Genomic DNA, 13,151 nt, shown 5'->3' with positions numbered 1-13,151 from the left:
AGAAAAAGAAAAAAAGAAAAGAAAATGTCATTCATAATGTTAAGAAACCCTTTAAAAAGATTCCCGGATGTTATGAAAGCAACCTACACTGACTATAAAATGTTCAAGTGAATATTAATTAAATATCAAGTAATGTGACTTTCCTATACTAGAAAAAACACTTAAAGGGGAATTAGTTAATTAGTAGGCGAGGTATTTACTGATTAATAAAAGAATAATCAAAATAGAAGCAGCAAAAGTCAATAAATCCTTGATTCTTTTGTTTATAATTATCACTGGATCCTACATTTCCAATGTTGCAACTCCATAACATCTTTTTGAGACCTCCCTAACTGGTAAATGCCCACATATTCCACTCCACAGGCTATTTTAAGATAACTTCTTAAAAGTGTCTTGCACTAGTCTTTATCGATGAGAGAATTGTTCAGGTGCGGCCAGAAATTCTGCATGGTATCCCTCACCTTCCTCTTTCTTTGTGCAGGGTAAATCCAGACAGCTAGCTAGACTATCTGAATACGAATTTTCTGTTGCACGACAAAAACAACTTGTGAAGCTACACGTTTCACCAAAACAAGTTCCTTGATATGGTGAAGCTATTTTGCAGAGGCACCATGGCTCTGTCCGGCGCTTAGCACCGCACAAGACGATTATGATTGGTTTAAATCAGTGGTTCCCAAACCTTTTCAGCTCAAGACCCAAAAGAGAAATTTGGTGTCTCCCCGGGACCCAAATTTACAATAATATACCATGAATCATTGCAACATCTACATTTTTAAACTGTGGACAAAAGACGGAACAAACCATGAATTTAAATGTATATAAAGTATATTTATTCCATTATAAAAGTAAACAAAAACAGAAAAGGTCTCTATTCTTCTTTTTGTGTCTCACCCCTTTCTCAACTCATGTTCTTATCCCCTCCTAGGATAAGAGAGGAGGGAGAGAGAAAAAACCCACAGCATCTGAGCTGAACAGACCAGTGTAGCAGAAAAGAAAGCTCATTCACATAACATTGAGATGCATTTTAACTGCCAATTGGCGATCCAATAAAACGGGTCTGCGACCCATTTTGGGTCCCAACCCCAAGTTTGGGAAACATTGTTTTAAATAAATGCTTATAAACCTGAGCACGTTTTTCTCCGATCCCAGAATGCTGTGTGGACTAGCCAGACCCTCCTTTGCAGCGCTGTGGGGGAAGGTCTGGCTATGCAAGACTAGTCTTTAATTAACTGAAGTCGATTTTCTTGCCACAGATTAGGAAAGGAGACAAGGGAAATGTTCACGCTCTGGATCAGGAATGGGACAGTCTACAGGTAAAAGAAATATCAAAGTACTCTGTTGGATAATCACTACTTGTGTTGTGTATTTCCAGGTCAACTGTTGTATCTAAACGTACTCTCGTCTTTCTTGCCAGCAAATGTCGATTGGTCGGATCGAGCAGCTGCAAGAACTCAAGCGCGTCATTCAGGACATGTCCAAAGAGATCATGTGGGTAAACGACAGGGAGGAGGAGGAGCTGATGTTTGACTGGGGAGACAAGAACATCGACCAGTACATCCCACAGAAGCAGGAGAGCTACTCGGTTAGTAAAACCATTAAAGGATCCAAGGTTCAGCGTGATCCATGAGAGAATTGGGTTTATTTTGATGCTTTCACGCTACAGAAATCCATGTTTAATTTCAATTTTTATGAACTTCTTTCTAGCCGATTAACATTCTTGGCAATCCTGTGAGTCTAAATTACGCTAATGCCTTTTTATGGAGTTAATCTGCGTCTCATAAGGGAGCAATCATCTGTGATACATTGGATCTTTGGCAGCTGCAGTCAGTCATCCACTTAGAGCAAAGCCACAGATGTTGTTTGTGTGATTACTAAACCTCCTCTTATGTAACAGAAGCTGATGAGTGCCCTGGAGGACAAAGAGAAGGACCTGAATAAGCTGACAGCCAGAGTAGATACCCTCCTGAAGAACAACCATCCAGCTTCAGACAAGATGGAGGTGTGGACTGATCCCTTCATCATCAGACCATACACAGTGTTTTACATGCATTCATATAAGTGGGAGCCTTGTTGTTTATATGCAAAGCCGTGTAATGATGTTTTCGGGTTGTCTGTCCATCCATCCCATTCTTGTGAAGGCGATATCTCAGGACCCCCTGGAGGGAATCTCTTCCCATTTGGCACACGTCCAACGTCCACTTATGTCTAATAGGATAAATTGATTTTATATCCAAAAGGTCAAAGGTCAGCTCCACTGTGACCTCTTATTGTTTTACAAAAACACTTCTCTGGCCCTAATTAAACACCATAACTCAGGGACAGAAGGGGAAATTGCAACCATACTTTACATTTGGTCGGATACTGAATTGATGACACCAATCTTGGCCGCCCACCTAAAATTGTGCTGATTGCATAGATTCTTTTTGTGTGTAAAGCATCCATGTTTTGACAAAACATACACTTCAAAGTCGTCCCTACATATATTATGATGGATGTAAACTGCAACTTGACTGGTTGACGGACGCAGACAACCACGAGGCGGTTTCTTTATTTATTTTTTTGTCTTTGTTTTGTAGGCTTACAAGGACACTCTGCAGACCCAGTGGAGTTGGCTCCTTCAAATCACCAAGTGCATTGATATTCATCTGAAGGAGAATGCAGCTTACAGCCAGGTAACATGACAAAACATAACCCTTTAAAACACTCTATTGAATAGGGATGCACTGATCCGATACTGATATTGGATATCAGGCCGATACTGACTAGCAAGTAGCTTGTCAACACAGCTTTATTTAACGGCTTAAGAGACAGATATTTCCCTCAGGAGTTGGCGGTGACCAAAACTGGAGCTAACAGAAGAATCAAAAACCCGTGTTCAGCCAATAATTTCAACATCTATGGTTCGATTTCAAACACTGAGCTTTGTTTCAAGTCATACCTCTCTCTCCTTATGTTTCCTATCTCTCTTTGCACTTTCAACTATGGACCAAAGGCAAAATTAACTAACTAAACTAACTAACTGACACTAACTAAACCTGTATGAAGCCTCTATAATGTATTCCTAATAATTTCATTTATGTGTCTCAGTTCTTCAAAGAGGCCAACGAGACGTACAGCATTCTGCAGAAGGAACATGAGACGGTCTGTAAGAGGTTCACCTGTGACAAGAACACTTCACTGGATAACCTAGTGGAGCTCCTCAGGGGTCTGGAGGTACGAACGCATTTTATTTTTTTATTTTTCATATAATGTCAGAATGTCTGAGTCTGTAGATAGTCAAAACTCACCTTTTCTAATGTTGTCTTTTAATTGCCGTAAACTGTTTTGACCTGTTTATTGTGTCTACCTTCTATTTTAGTATTTCCACATTGTCTATTTTATTAGGGGTCCAAGCCCGAGGCTGTAGGAACCCTATTTTCTGAAGATTATTATTATTCCGTTGATAAAAGTCTTGCTACAGCCCAAACCGTACATGGTGTGGGGGTGCTATTTTCAGGACTGGTCCAGATCCCTGCCCTGACCTGGGGCAAAAATAATTCCACCACTAGGTGACGCTATGCCCACCGTTACACTTTGGGTCACGCTTTCGTGCTCCCCGGGTCATCGGTGGCGACTTGCGTCCGGGGCGACTGGCGCCCGGAGGCTTGGACCTCTTCATAACTGCAGTTCTAGTTTATATTTTATCACCTTTTTCTGAAAAAGCCGTAAAGGAGCTACAGTTTGTAATTATTAATGTTTCTGATATCCTTCTCATGTTTTATTTTAAAATCTCCAGAGGGAGAAAGAGAAGATTATGGAAAACAAGAGGCAGGTTCAACATCTGGTCAGCAAGTCCAGGAGCATTGTGAGGCTGAAACCCAGAAACCCTGAAGAGAAGAGCAGCAGCCCCGTCATCGTCAAAGCCCTGTGTGACTTTAAACAAGACCAGGTCAGTTTTGTCATGGTCCTTATTTGTGTGGTGTGTCCCGCCATGCGTTGGCCTTCGTCGGCCTTTATCAACGTCGGCCACGGTCGGCTGTACAGCCAATCCATCTGAATCTGAAGGCTGTTTTCCTTTTTCGTCTCATCTAATCAATCCAATACACAGAAGAGTTGTCAAAACTGGTCAAAAAGGACATCTGAATGCTCCTTCTAAATAACATATAGGTATGAAGGATTATGTCCACAAGATGGCAAAAGTACAAGATATACATAACTATTTGTGCTGATATATTTATTTAAACACAACATGTATTTTAAAAGATCTACATACCTACACATAAAAAAATAAACTAACGTTAATAAACTTATACCATATACCGTGAAATACAATATAAAGACCGTAATAGACCTCTCTCTCTGCGCCCTCGGCACCGCTAAACAATAAGGCCTAGCAAGCAAGCTAACTTACTAGCCAGCCGTCCATTCTCTAAAATTCTAATGTTTCATTCACACTCTCTAAGAAAGATGAGTGACAATTTTGTTAGGCTAATTTTCTATAACCAGTGTAGGATGAAGGCATGTTGTGTGGGTGGAATTATGCTGAGTTCCAGACACAGTTTTTAGCCCGTAAGTTACACTTCTTCAAGTCACAGCTCACAACTTGGCGACTAGCGTTAGCTAGCAGCTACCTAACGCTGACATTATCTAGCGCTAGCTGATACTAGCGATTTCTAGTTGGCAACATATTTTGGGCTTCATTTAATGAACATAACCCGTAGTATTACACAATCATATGTGTATTGTTTTGATTACAATGTGCGTAATTACTTTACGTTGCCTATTTATGTCTATTTCTATCTCCGTTTATCACTGGCATGTATCAACAGGGGTCCCCATTGTTGTTTATGTGTGTGTGACATCAAAAACTAACTGGGAGTACAACTACATCTGGTAAAAGTTCACGGGTAGTAAGTTACGGGTTTGACTGCCATTCCAGGGCAGTTTCCCGGGAAAACACAGGTTTTTTTCTTTCCAAGACTTGTCTTGTTGTGCCAGATTTGATTTGTTCATGTACTTATTGATGGAATGTATTTTTATTGGACTCCGCAGAAGGTGATCTGTAAGGATAATGAGGCGATCCTAAAGGACAACAGTCAACGCAGTAAGTGGAACGTGACAGGCCCGGGAGGACTGGATATGTTGGTGCCCTCAGTGTGCCTGATCGTACCGCCTCCCAACCCACTCAGCATCAGTCTGGCCAACAAGTAAGTCTGTATTCACACAGCCAGCATCAACCGACAGACTGTGCGGCAAAACCGCAGGTATTTGCATTCAGAGTGAACGGGGGCGGTGCGTTAAGCCTGCGGCGGAGATTGCCGCAAGGGGGAGACAAAAAACAAACTGCAGCGGCATGTGGCAAAAAGTTGTGACCGACTCAACTTTTGGAGAATGCTGCTGTGGCCAGTCAAGTAACCGGCAATCAGAGTTGTCAGTCGATTTTGAGGCAGTGGCAGAGTCCCGTACAGTAAACTGGAAACATCACTGCCTCTATTGCTGCCACAAGAAAGTTTTAAAAACAACATAGTACAGGTGATCTGATCTGAGCTAGTTTCTTTTCTTTTTCTCTTTCTCCGTGAAATGAAGCAACCTTCAAGTGTGGTTGGAAATGCCAAGATCTATAAACGATCTGACAGAAAACAGTAAATGTGAAATATAAAGTCTACTTATGCTACATGGGGGGGGGGGTTAAATAACACAACAGGATGTCACACAAATGGATCCATTTAAGTGACACTCCCACACCGCTGCACACAACCCTGCAGAAAATTACCGGATTGCTTTTTTTGGTCTGAACGCAGCCTAAGATGTGAAAATAGTTTGCTTTTGAAGAATATACAAGACACCTTGTATCTTACATGTAACTTTTGTCTCTGTGTTATCTAAAGGAACGAGCAGTACTATGATGCCATCCTGCAAATCTGGAATCAGCTGTACATCAATGTTAAGAGTCTCATCGCCTGGCAGTACTGCCTCCTGGATATCAGAAAAATCAACTCCCTCACCCTCAGCATGGTACTTGATATAGAAACTCTCTCTAACCCTTTCTCTTTAATGTGCTCTGCCTTTATATCTCTTGGCAGTGGTGGAAGAAGTATTGCGTTCCTTTACTACCATACATAGCACACTGTAAAAAATACTAATGCATTGAAAATGTTACTTAAGTGAAAGTATGTAAGTACTATCATCAGGAAAATGTACTTAAAGTATTTTAATTTATTTATTTTAAAGTATTTTTGTGTGCAAAAGTCTTAATTTGTAAAGCTCCTAGTAACTGAAGCTGTCAGATGAGTATAGTGAAGTAAAAAGCACAATATGTCTGTCTGAAATGTAGCGGAGTAGAAGTAGAAAGTGGCATGACAAGAAAAGACTCAAGTAAAGCACAAGTACCTTAAATGTGTACTTCAATACATTACTTGAGTAAATGTACTTGGTTACATTCCATCACTGTATTTTTTCGTTGTTGTTATTTTTTTAAAACATAATGTTGGTGTGTGTTCAGCTGTCCAGCATGCGTCCCGAGGAATACCGCCAACTTATCAAGAGCCTGGAGACTCACTACGAGGAGTTCCGACTGAACAGCCACGGCTCCCAGATGTTTACCGACGACGACAAGAGATCCATCGAGAACCAGTTCACCGGAGCCCAGGACCACTATGAGCAAATCGTGGTGCAGCTGCCGACTTACAGTCAGTATTACAAAGAATATACACCTCACACAATGCAATTTTATTGTTATCAGCAAGAGACAAGAGGACGGTTTCCTTAGAAAATAATTGACTTTTGGTGGTGAGAACTTAAAATTAGTTTTGCATGTTTAAAAAACAGATTTTTTGCGGTCAGAGCATTAATAATACAGCAATTCAATTTGTTTTGTTAGTTTCTGCTCAGTCAAGACCAATCTGAGTATGTGTTGTTTACTAGGTTATTATGCATGTATGGAAATTAAATCTGGTGTCCCCCCATTTTTTCAAAACTTGAATATATGCAATGGCATCAAATATTTTAAGGGGAAAATAAACGATGTTGTTGCTGAAGGAGCTGCTCCTTCAGCAACAACATCGTTTATTTTGAGAGTTCCTGATACACCCACGGTGTAAGAAGGAGAGGTACTGCAGGTCCTTCATCCCGGCCGCTGTCAGACTCTACAACGCCTGCACTACCTGATAGTTTTGTAGTTTCTGTTCCTGTTTTTCTCCCATCTACATCACACACTTTCTGTTTATCTTTAATATTGGTATATATATAATTATTTTATTACAAGTACTTACTTTTCAATATTTATGGTCTCAGGTTAATATAATTTAAATTATGCTACCGACTCTTGCTTCTTTGCTCTAATTACACATTCAACTTAATTTTTAACGTCACTTACACCGCAATATTGTTTCTCTTATCATGGCAACCGCACTTTAAAATTCCTTTTGTTTGACGGCATTTTACTTACTCAGTCTACCATATTTTCATTGTCTATTTCTTGCCTGTATTTCTTGCCTTGTATTTCTTGCTTTGTATTTCTTTCGTGCTTACTTGTTTGTGTGTTATTGTTTTGTTTTTTGTTTTTTGCTGTTGCTGCTATGCTGCTACTGTAACGACAGAATTTCCCCGTCGTGGGATAAATAAAGTATAATCTAATCTAATCTAATCTAATCTAAAAAATGTTTTAAAAAAATCCTGTAATAAAAGCTGTAGAATCATGTTTTCCTTCACCAATTATGAACAAAAAATATATATCTTGTGTCTACTATTTACAGTTGCACAACAGGAACAAATAGAAGTGCAGCAGGGAGCCGAGCAGCAACACCAGCTGATCATAATACAGCAACAGCAACACGCCACCGCCAAAGTAGAGGCCGGGTGGCGCGAAGAGGAGGCCAGGAGGCTCAAAGAGGAGTCCAGGAGGCGCGAAGAGGAGGCCAGGAGGCGCGAAGAAGAGTCCAGGAGGCGCGAAGAAGAGTCCAGGAGGCGCGAAGAAGAGTCCAGGAGGCGCGAAGAGGATAGACTAAGAGCGGAGCAGAAAAAGAGGGTAAAAGACGTGAAGGTGGTGAAAAAAGAGATTGAGGCAATGGGGCTCAAGACATCCTCCCGCAGCTTATCTGAGCTGCACGCGCTCAGACTGAGGCTGGAGGGCGCCGAGGGCTCGCTGAGTCAGCACGTTCACATCTGCCTCGGTGACAACGGGATGCACGACTGTGGCCTCAAGATCTCTCAGTTAGAGGTAGGCACAAACTGAGCTGTAACTATTACAAATGTCAAGTACCAACAACTAACACTTATATATAGTCCGTCCAATAATCATTTATATAATTACAATTTGGCATATCTAAACAATATCAACAATTACCAGTCAGACACATTAGGACCTTAGCTAATGTTGGCAATTAATTGCAGTTAAACAAACAATCTACCATTATGTAATGATTGTTACAGGCCTGGGCACAAAACACTCTTAAATACAAGAAAAACAGTCAAGCTGCTTTTTTTGTTTAGTTTTGTTGCTTTTTTCAAGATTTTTGTCACTTTATCTATTTATTTATTTATTTATTTTTTGGCTCTGGGCTCTTAACAAATTGCAAAAGACTGTGCTTTAATTAAATAAGTACATGTAAAGAAATTAAAATGACTATAAATATAAAACAAGTGTATCTCCAGTTGCTCTCCACTCTGAGTACATTTTTAATTAACTACTTCTAAGTCTTACTTCATTAGATATTTGTACCGGTAAGTTCAATTTTTAATCTTGTACTTGAGGAAAAGTTTATCAAAGTAATGGTACTTTTACTTAAGTAGAACATTTTTGTACTCTTTCTACCTCTGCGTGTGTGTGCGTGCGTACTCCTAAAGGCTAAATGTATTTGGTTGTTAAGGTAAGAGATAAATCGTCCCACTACTGTGATTTATTATTTACTTACTGATTTTTGGTTTATAGTTTATTTATTCTGTGTGTGTATGTGTTTGGTGCCCTGTTGGCTTCTGTGTTACTAAAGAAAAACCCAATAAAAGGTAAATAGCTGTGGTAGTTTTATTCAGTCATCATTAATTACAACATAATTATATAAATATCACAGCGTAAAGTCAAGACAGTAAACAGTGACTGAAAGGATTAAGCTGAAGCAAAACCAATCCCTTTCTTATCGATTGAATCTACCCACCCTAAAGGAAAAAATAAAACAAGATGTAATTAAAGAAACAAGAAAATGAACCAGATTCGTAACAACAGAAATGCATCTTCTTTTAGTTTCTTTGTTTGCTTTTTGAAAAGTAAACTTCAAAATACATCTCAAATGAAAATATAATAATCATATTCCTAATCATATTGTGTGTGTGTGTGTGTGTGTGTGTGTGTGTGTGTGTGTGTGTGTTTCCCTGCAGACGGTGCAGCGTGACATCCACTCGATGCGCGAGGAGTACTTGCGTCTGCGGGCGAGTATCTCCAAGGAGCTGGAGGGCATGAGTGATTCAGATAAAGCCGAGTTCCTCCGCAGCGAGATCGGAGTCATCGACCAAAGACTGGACAGTCTGGAGAGCAGCTCATCAGCTTACCTGCAGCGGTAACTGTTTTATATTTCTTTATTTTTTTGGCTTTGATTGTTGAGGAAGTCTCATTGAGGTCAAGATCTCTTTGTGGTTGTTTTGTCTGAAAATGTCTTATCTGTTGTCATGTTTTATGTTTAGTGTGGAGCCCTGAAGGAGTAGCTGATGTCATGGGTCAGCTAACGGGGATCCGGGAAAAAAAATCAAATGTTTAGAAAGAAAAAACCCATTAGGACTGCACAATTTATCGCAATTTTATTGAAATCGCAGTGTGGACTAGTCCAATATGACAACACAATATTACAATGCAATATTTGTTAAAGAAAAAATATGTGTTTAACCATTCTCAAATAAAGTAAAAATCTCAACTTACTAAATAACAGTAAATGTAAAGGAAGCTACTACTACACATTGTCTAAATAAATTCCGTCTCATTTTCCTGGAATGACGTTTTCCACTTCTCCATCATTTCCTCTCCATCAGGCTGCAGGCTCTAAGAGACCTGCTGCAGTGTGTGGCACAAGCTGAAGACATAGTGAGAGTTCGCGAGGCGAGGCTGACGGAGAAAGAGACCACCTCTCTGTCGCCCAGTGAAGTGGCGGATTACAGTTTGACCCTGAAGGTGAAGAACTCGTGCAATAATCGCTGCAGTTTTGCTGTCATTTTTCCAGCTGTTTCTTCTGCCCCATACCGTACCTGACAACCTGGGACAGAATACCAGTACATGGCTCAGTGTTCACCCATCAGTTTAAATCAGAAAAGCTGGTGTGGGAAAGAGAGTCCCACTGTGTTGCATTGGCTGTAGTTACACATTGCCAGACCTATCTCCACAGTGCTGTGGAGTTGTAAAGTGATGTCAATTTTTATAACTTACAAGACTTACTCACTGTTTTTTTAATTTGCCTTTATCCACTTAGCCATTGTATCCTCATTATTGGTGATTATTTATCAAAAATTGCATTGTGTGATAAATAAATAGTCTCAGGAAGGAACTTGTTTTGCACAAAAGAAAACGCCACATACAATATTAAATGAAGTTAACTGTTCACACCATACAGTAACATGAGCTATTTAAATTAGCTGGATACATGGTGGAACCTAATATGCTCTTACCAGTGTATCGCCGTGTGTACTTTGTCCACAGCAATCCCACCAATCGGTCCCAAAATGTCCCAGTTAGAGCCGTTAACATATTCTTTGTAAATCTTCACAATCATTCCCCAAAAGAACCAAGCAAGCCTGCTTTGTTGCATGATCCAAATTATCTTTAAAACTCGCCATTTTCAGCAGGTCGCTTGCTAGCTCGAAGCGAAGGGATTTTGCAAACGGCAACACACAGAGAGCAGAAGGTGTGCTTTATCTTGGAAATGTATTTCCATTGAACCAGACTACATGTGGTGTATGCCTTGATATTTAAAAAGTATTGTAATAAGCGGTCAGGGTCGTCCCATTTGACTGGTGTTTCCCGTGTGTTGTTGACATGTAGAATATTAAAGCAGAGCTGGACCAGAAGAAGGATGTTCTGGCCTCCATGGAGGCGGCGTTAGCCAAAGCCAGCCACTGGAACGGGCAGGTGGGCGGACCCTTCCACAGGTGTGACATGATGCTGGCCAAATACACCGAGGAGGTGGGCCAGCTGTCTGACCGCTGGAGACGACTCCAGGGCCAGATTGACACAAGGTATGTCCCTCTGTCTCTCAAATATATCAATTTTAAATCAAGGACCCATGTTCAATCCATGTTTCCCAACAGTTATCTATAACTAGACCTGAGGACCTTAAAGAAGATACAGGCATGGGACAGGGCTCGAGCAGTGTGTCACATTGTTGTCTACCCTGTGGTCAGCCAGTTAATCACTCACGTAGAGCTGCAACAATTAGTCGATTGCTAGAAAAATAAGCGCCAACTATTTTGATTATCGATTAAGCGTTACATTTTTCATGCAAGATTGGCAGAAAATGCTTTTTTCAGCCTCTCATATTTGGAGATCTCTTGTTCTTTTCTGCTTAATATCATACTAAACTAAATATCTTAGGGGTTTTGGACAGACAAAGCAAAACATTTAAAGACATCACCTTGTCCTTTGAGAAACTAGAATAGACATTTTTTCAAAATATTCTGAAATTTTAAAGACCAAGTGATCCATTGATTAACAGGGAAAATAATCGGCAGATTAATCAATACTGCAAATAATTGTTACAAACAATACACTGAGACTGAGAACGCGTGCCAGGGCCGGAAAAAAAAGTAAAAAAGTAAAAGAGACGACAGATGGGAGGGAGACAAAACAACACACGCAGAAACAGACACACACTAACACACACATAAACAGACACACAAACACACACACACGCACGCACTGTTTTGAAAAGTTAAAACTGAAAAACATGCAAGATATGGCCCTATACTTTGAATTGCTTGTGTTTCTTCCTCAGAGTCCAGGATCTGCAAGTGTATCATCCTCAGCTGCAGACCTATAAGCAGACCAGCAGCTCCCTTACTGACTGGATTGACGCCACGCGCAAAAAACAAGACGCCCTGCAGACCACCAAGATAGAGAGCATCCAAGCACTGACAGACCACATTAACAAACAGAAGGTCTCCTGCTCAGCTTTTCATTGCTATTGATTAACTATCTCGCTGTGTTGAGTGTCCATGTCCATGTCCTCTGACACCTTTTATATTATTGTGTTCTCAAGGTCCTGAACTCTGAAATCTTAGCGAAGAGGGAGACTGTAGAGAGTGTGCTGAAGGACAACGAGACCTGTGTGAATTCTATCAAGGTAAGCAGGCCTGCATATAATTCAATTCAATTTTATTTATAGTATCAAATCATAAAAATTATCTTGAGACACTTTAGGTCTAGACCACACTCCATAATTTACAAAGCCTCAACAATTTTAGAAATTACCCCAAGAGCAAGCATGGTGCGACAGTGGCGAGGAAAAACTCCCTTTTAGCAAGAAACCTGGGACAGACCCCGGCTCTTGGTAGGTGGTGTCTGACGGTGCTGGTTGGGGGTGTAATGCACAGTGGAAATAATGGTCTCTATAAAGATAACGGAACTACCAATGGTAGTGGTAGACCTATATAACAGACCTCAAACTCATCAGCATAGTTCGTTTTAATGACTACCGTATGCTTGTTTTACAGGACTATGAAACGGACCTGGCCTCCTACACCTCTGGTTTAGAGACGTTGCTCAACATTCCCATCAAAAGGACGATGCTGAAGTCGCCATCGACGGATCTTAATCTGGAAGTAAAGAAACCAAATATTTTCTCTCATTTAAAACCCTGAAGGAACTTTTTGGCACATGGTGACAAGGGCTGTCCCAATTACCTTTTCTGTGCCTTGAAGGTTTGGTACTAATCAAAAGGGAATATCCTCATGGGGGGAACTGTTCACTCAGGGGACATTCAGACCACCAAAAGTGATTGCAACATATGGTGGGAGTGTCACTTAAATGGCTCGTTCGTGTGACATCCTGTTGTGTTCTTTAAAGTGCCCATATTATGAAAGAAATCCCTTTTTCTGGGATTTGGGGTGTTAATTTGTGTCTGTGGGGCTTCCACATGCATACAAACTTTGGAAAAAAACAGGTCTAGCTCGTTCTTGATGGCAAAACACTGCTACAA

At 40.5% G+C, this 13,151-nt stretch overlaps 1 protein-coding gene across 1 annotated transcript in view; it reads left to right on the top strand.

Annotated features, from left to right (window-relative positions):
- The window catches only part of dspb (desmoplakin b), a 32,844-nt gene that overhangs the window by 6,372 nt on the left and 13,321 nt on the right, over positions 1 to 13,151 (top strand). The window contains 16 exon segments of the mRNA XM_032526946.1: positions 1,254 to 1,313; positions 1,415 to 1,582; positions 1,895 to 1,999; positions 2,577 to 2,672; positions 3,088 to 3,213; positions 3,776 to 3,928; positions 5,032 to 5,186; positions 5,868 to 5,994; positions 6,482 to 6,668; positions 7,734 to 8,197; positions 9,352 to 9,530; positions 9,997 to 10,135; positions 11,000 to 11,193; positions 11,949 to 12,111; positions 12,213 to 12,296; positions 12,667 to 12,774. Coding sequence (XP_032382837.1) covers positions 1,254 to 1,313; positions 1,415 to 1,582; positions 1,895 to 1,999; positions 2,577 to 2,672; positions 3,088 to 3,213; positions 3,776 to 3,928; positions 5,032 to 5,186; positions 5,868 to 5,994; positions 6,482 to 6,668; positions 7,734 to 8,197; positions 9,352 to 9,530; positions 9,997 to 10,135; positions 11,000 to 11,193; positions 11,949 to 12,111; positions 12,213 to 12,296; positions 12,667 to 12,774 — 2,508 coding nt within the window.

This window comes from Etheostoma spectabile, chromosome 9 (assembly GCF_008692095.1).
Source record: "Etheostoma spectabile isolate EspeVRDwgs_2016 chromosome 9, UIUC_Espe_1.0, whole genome shotgun sequence".
In the NCBI taxonomy this organism is placed as follows: Eukaryota; Metazoa; Chordata; class Actinopteri; order Perciformes; family Percidae; genus Etheostoma; species Etheostoma spectabile.
Note: the sequence above shows the minus strand (reverse complement) of the source record. Positions and strands in the feature narration are given on the sequence as shown.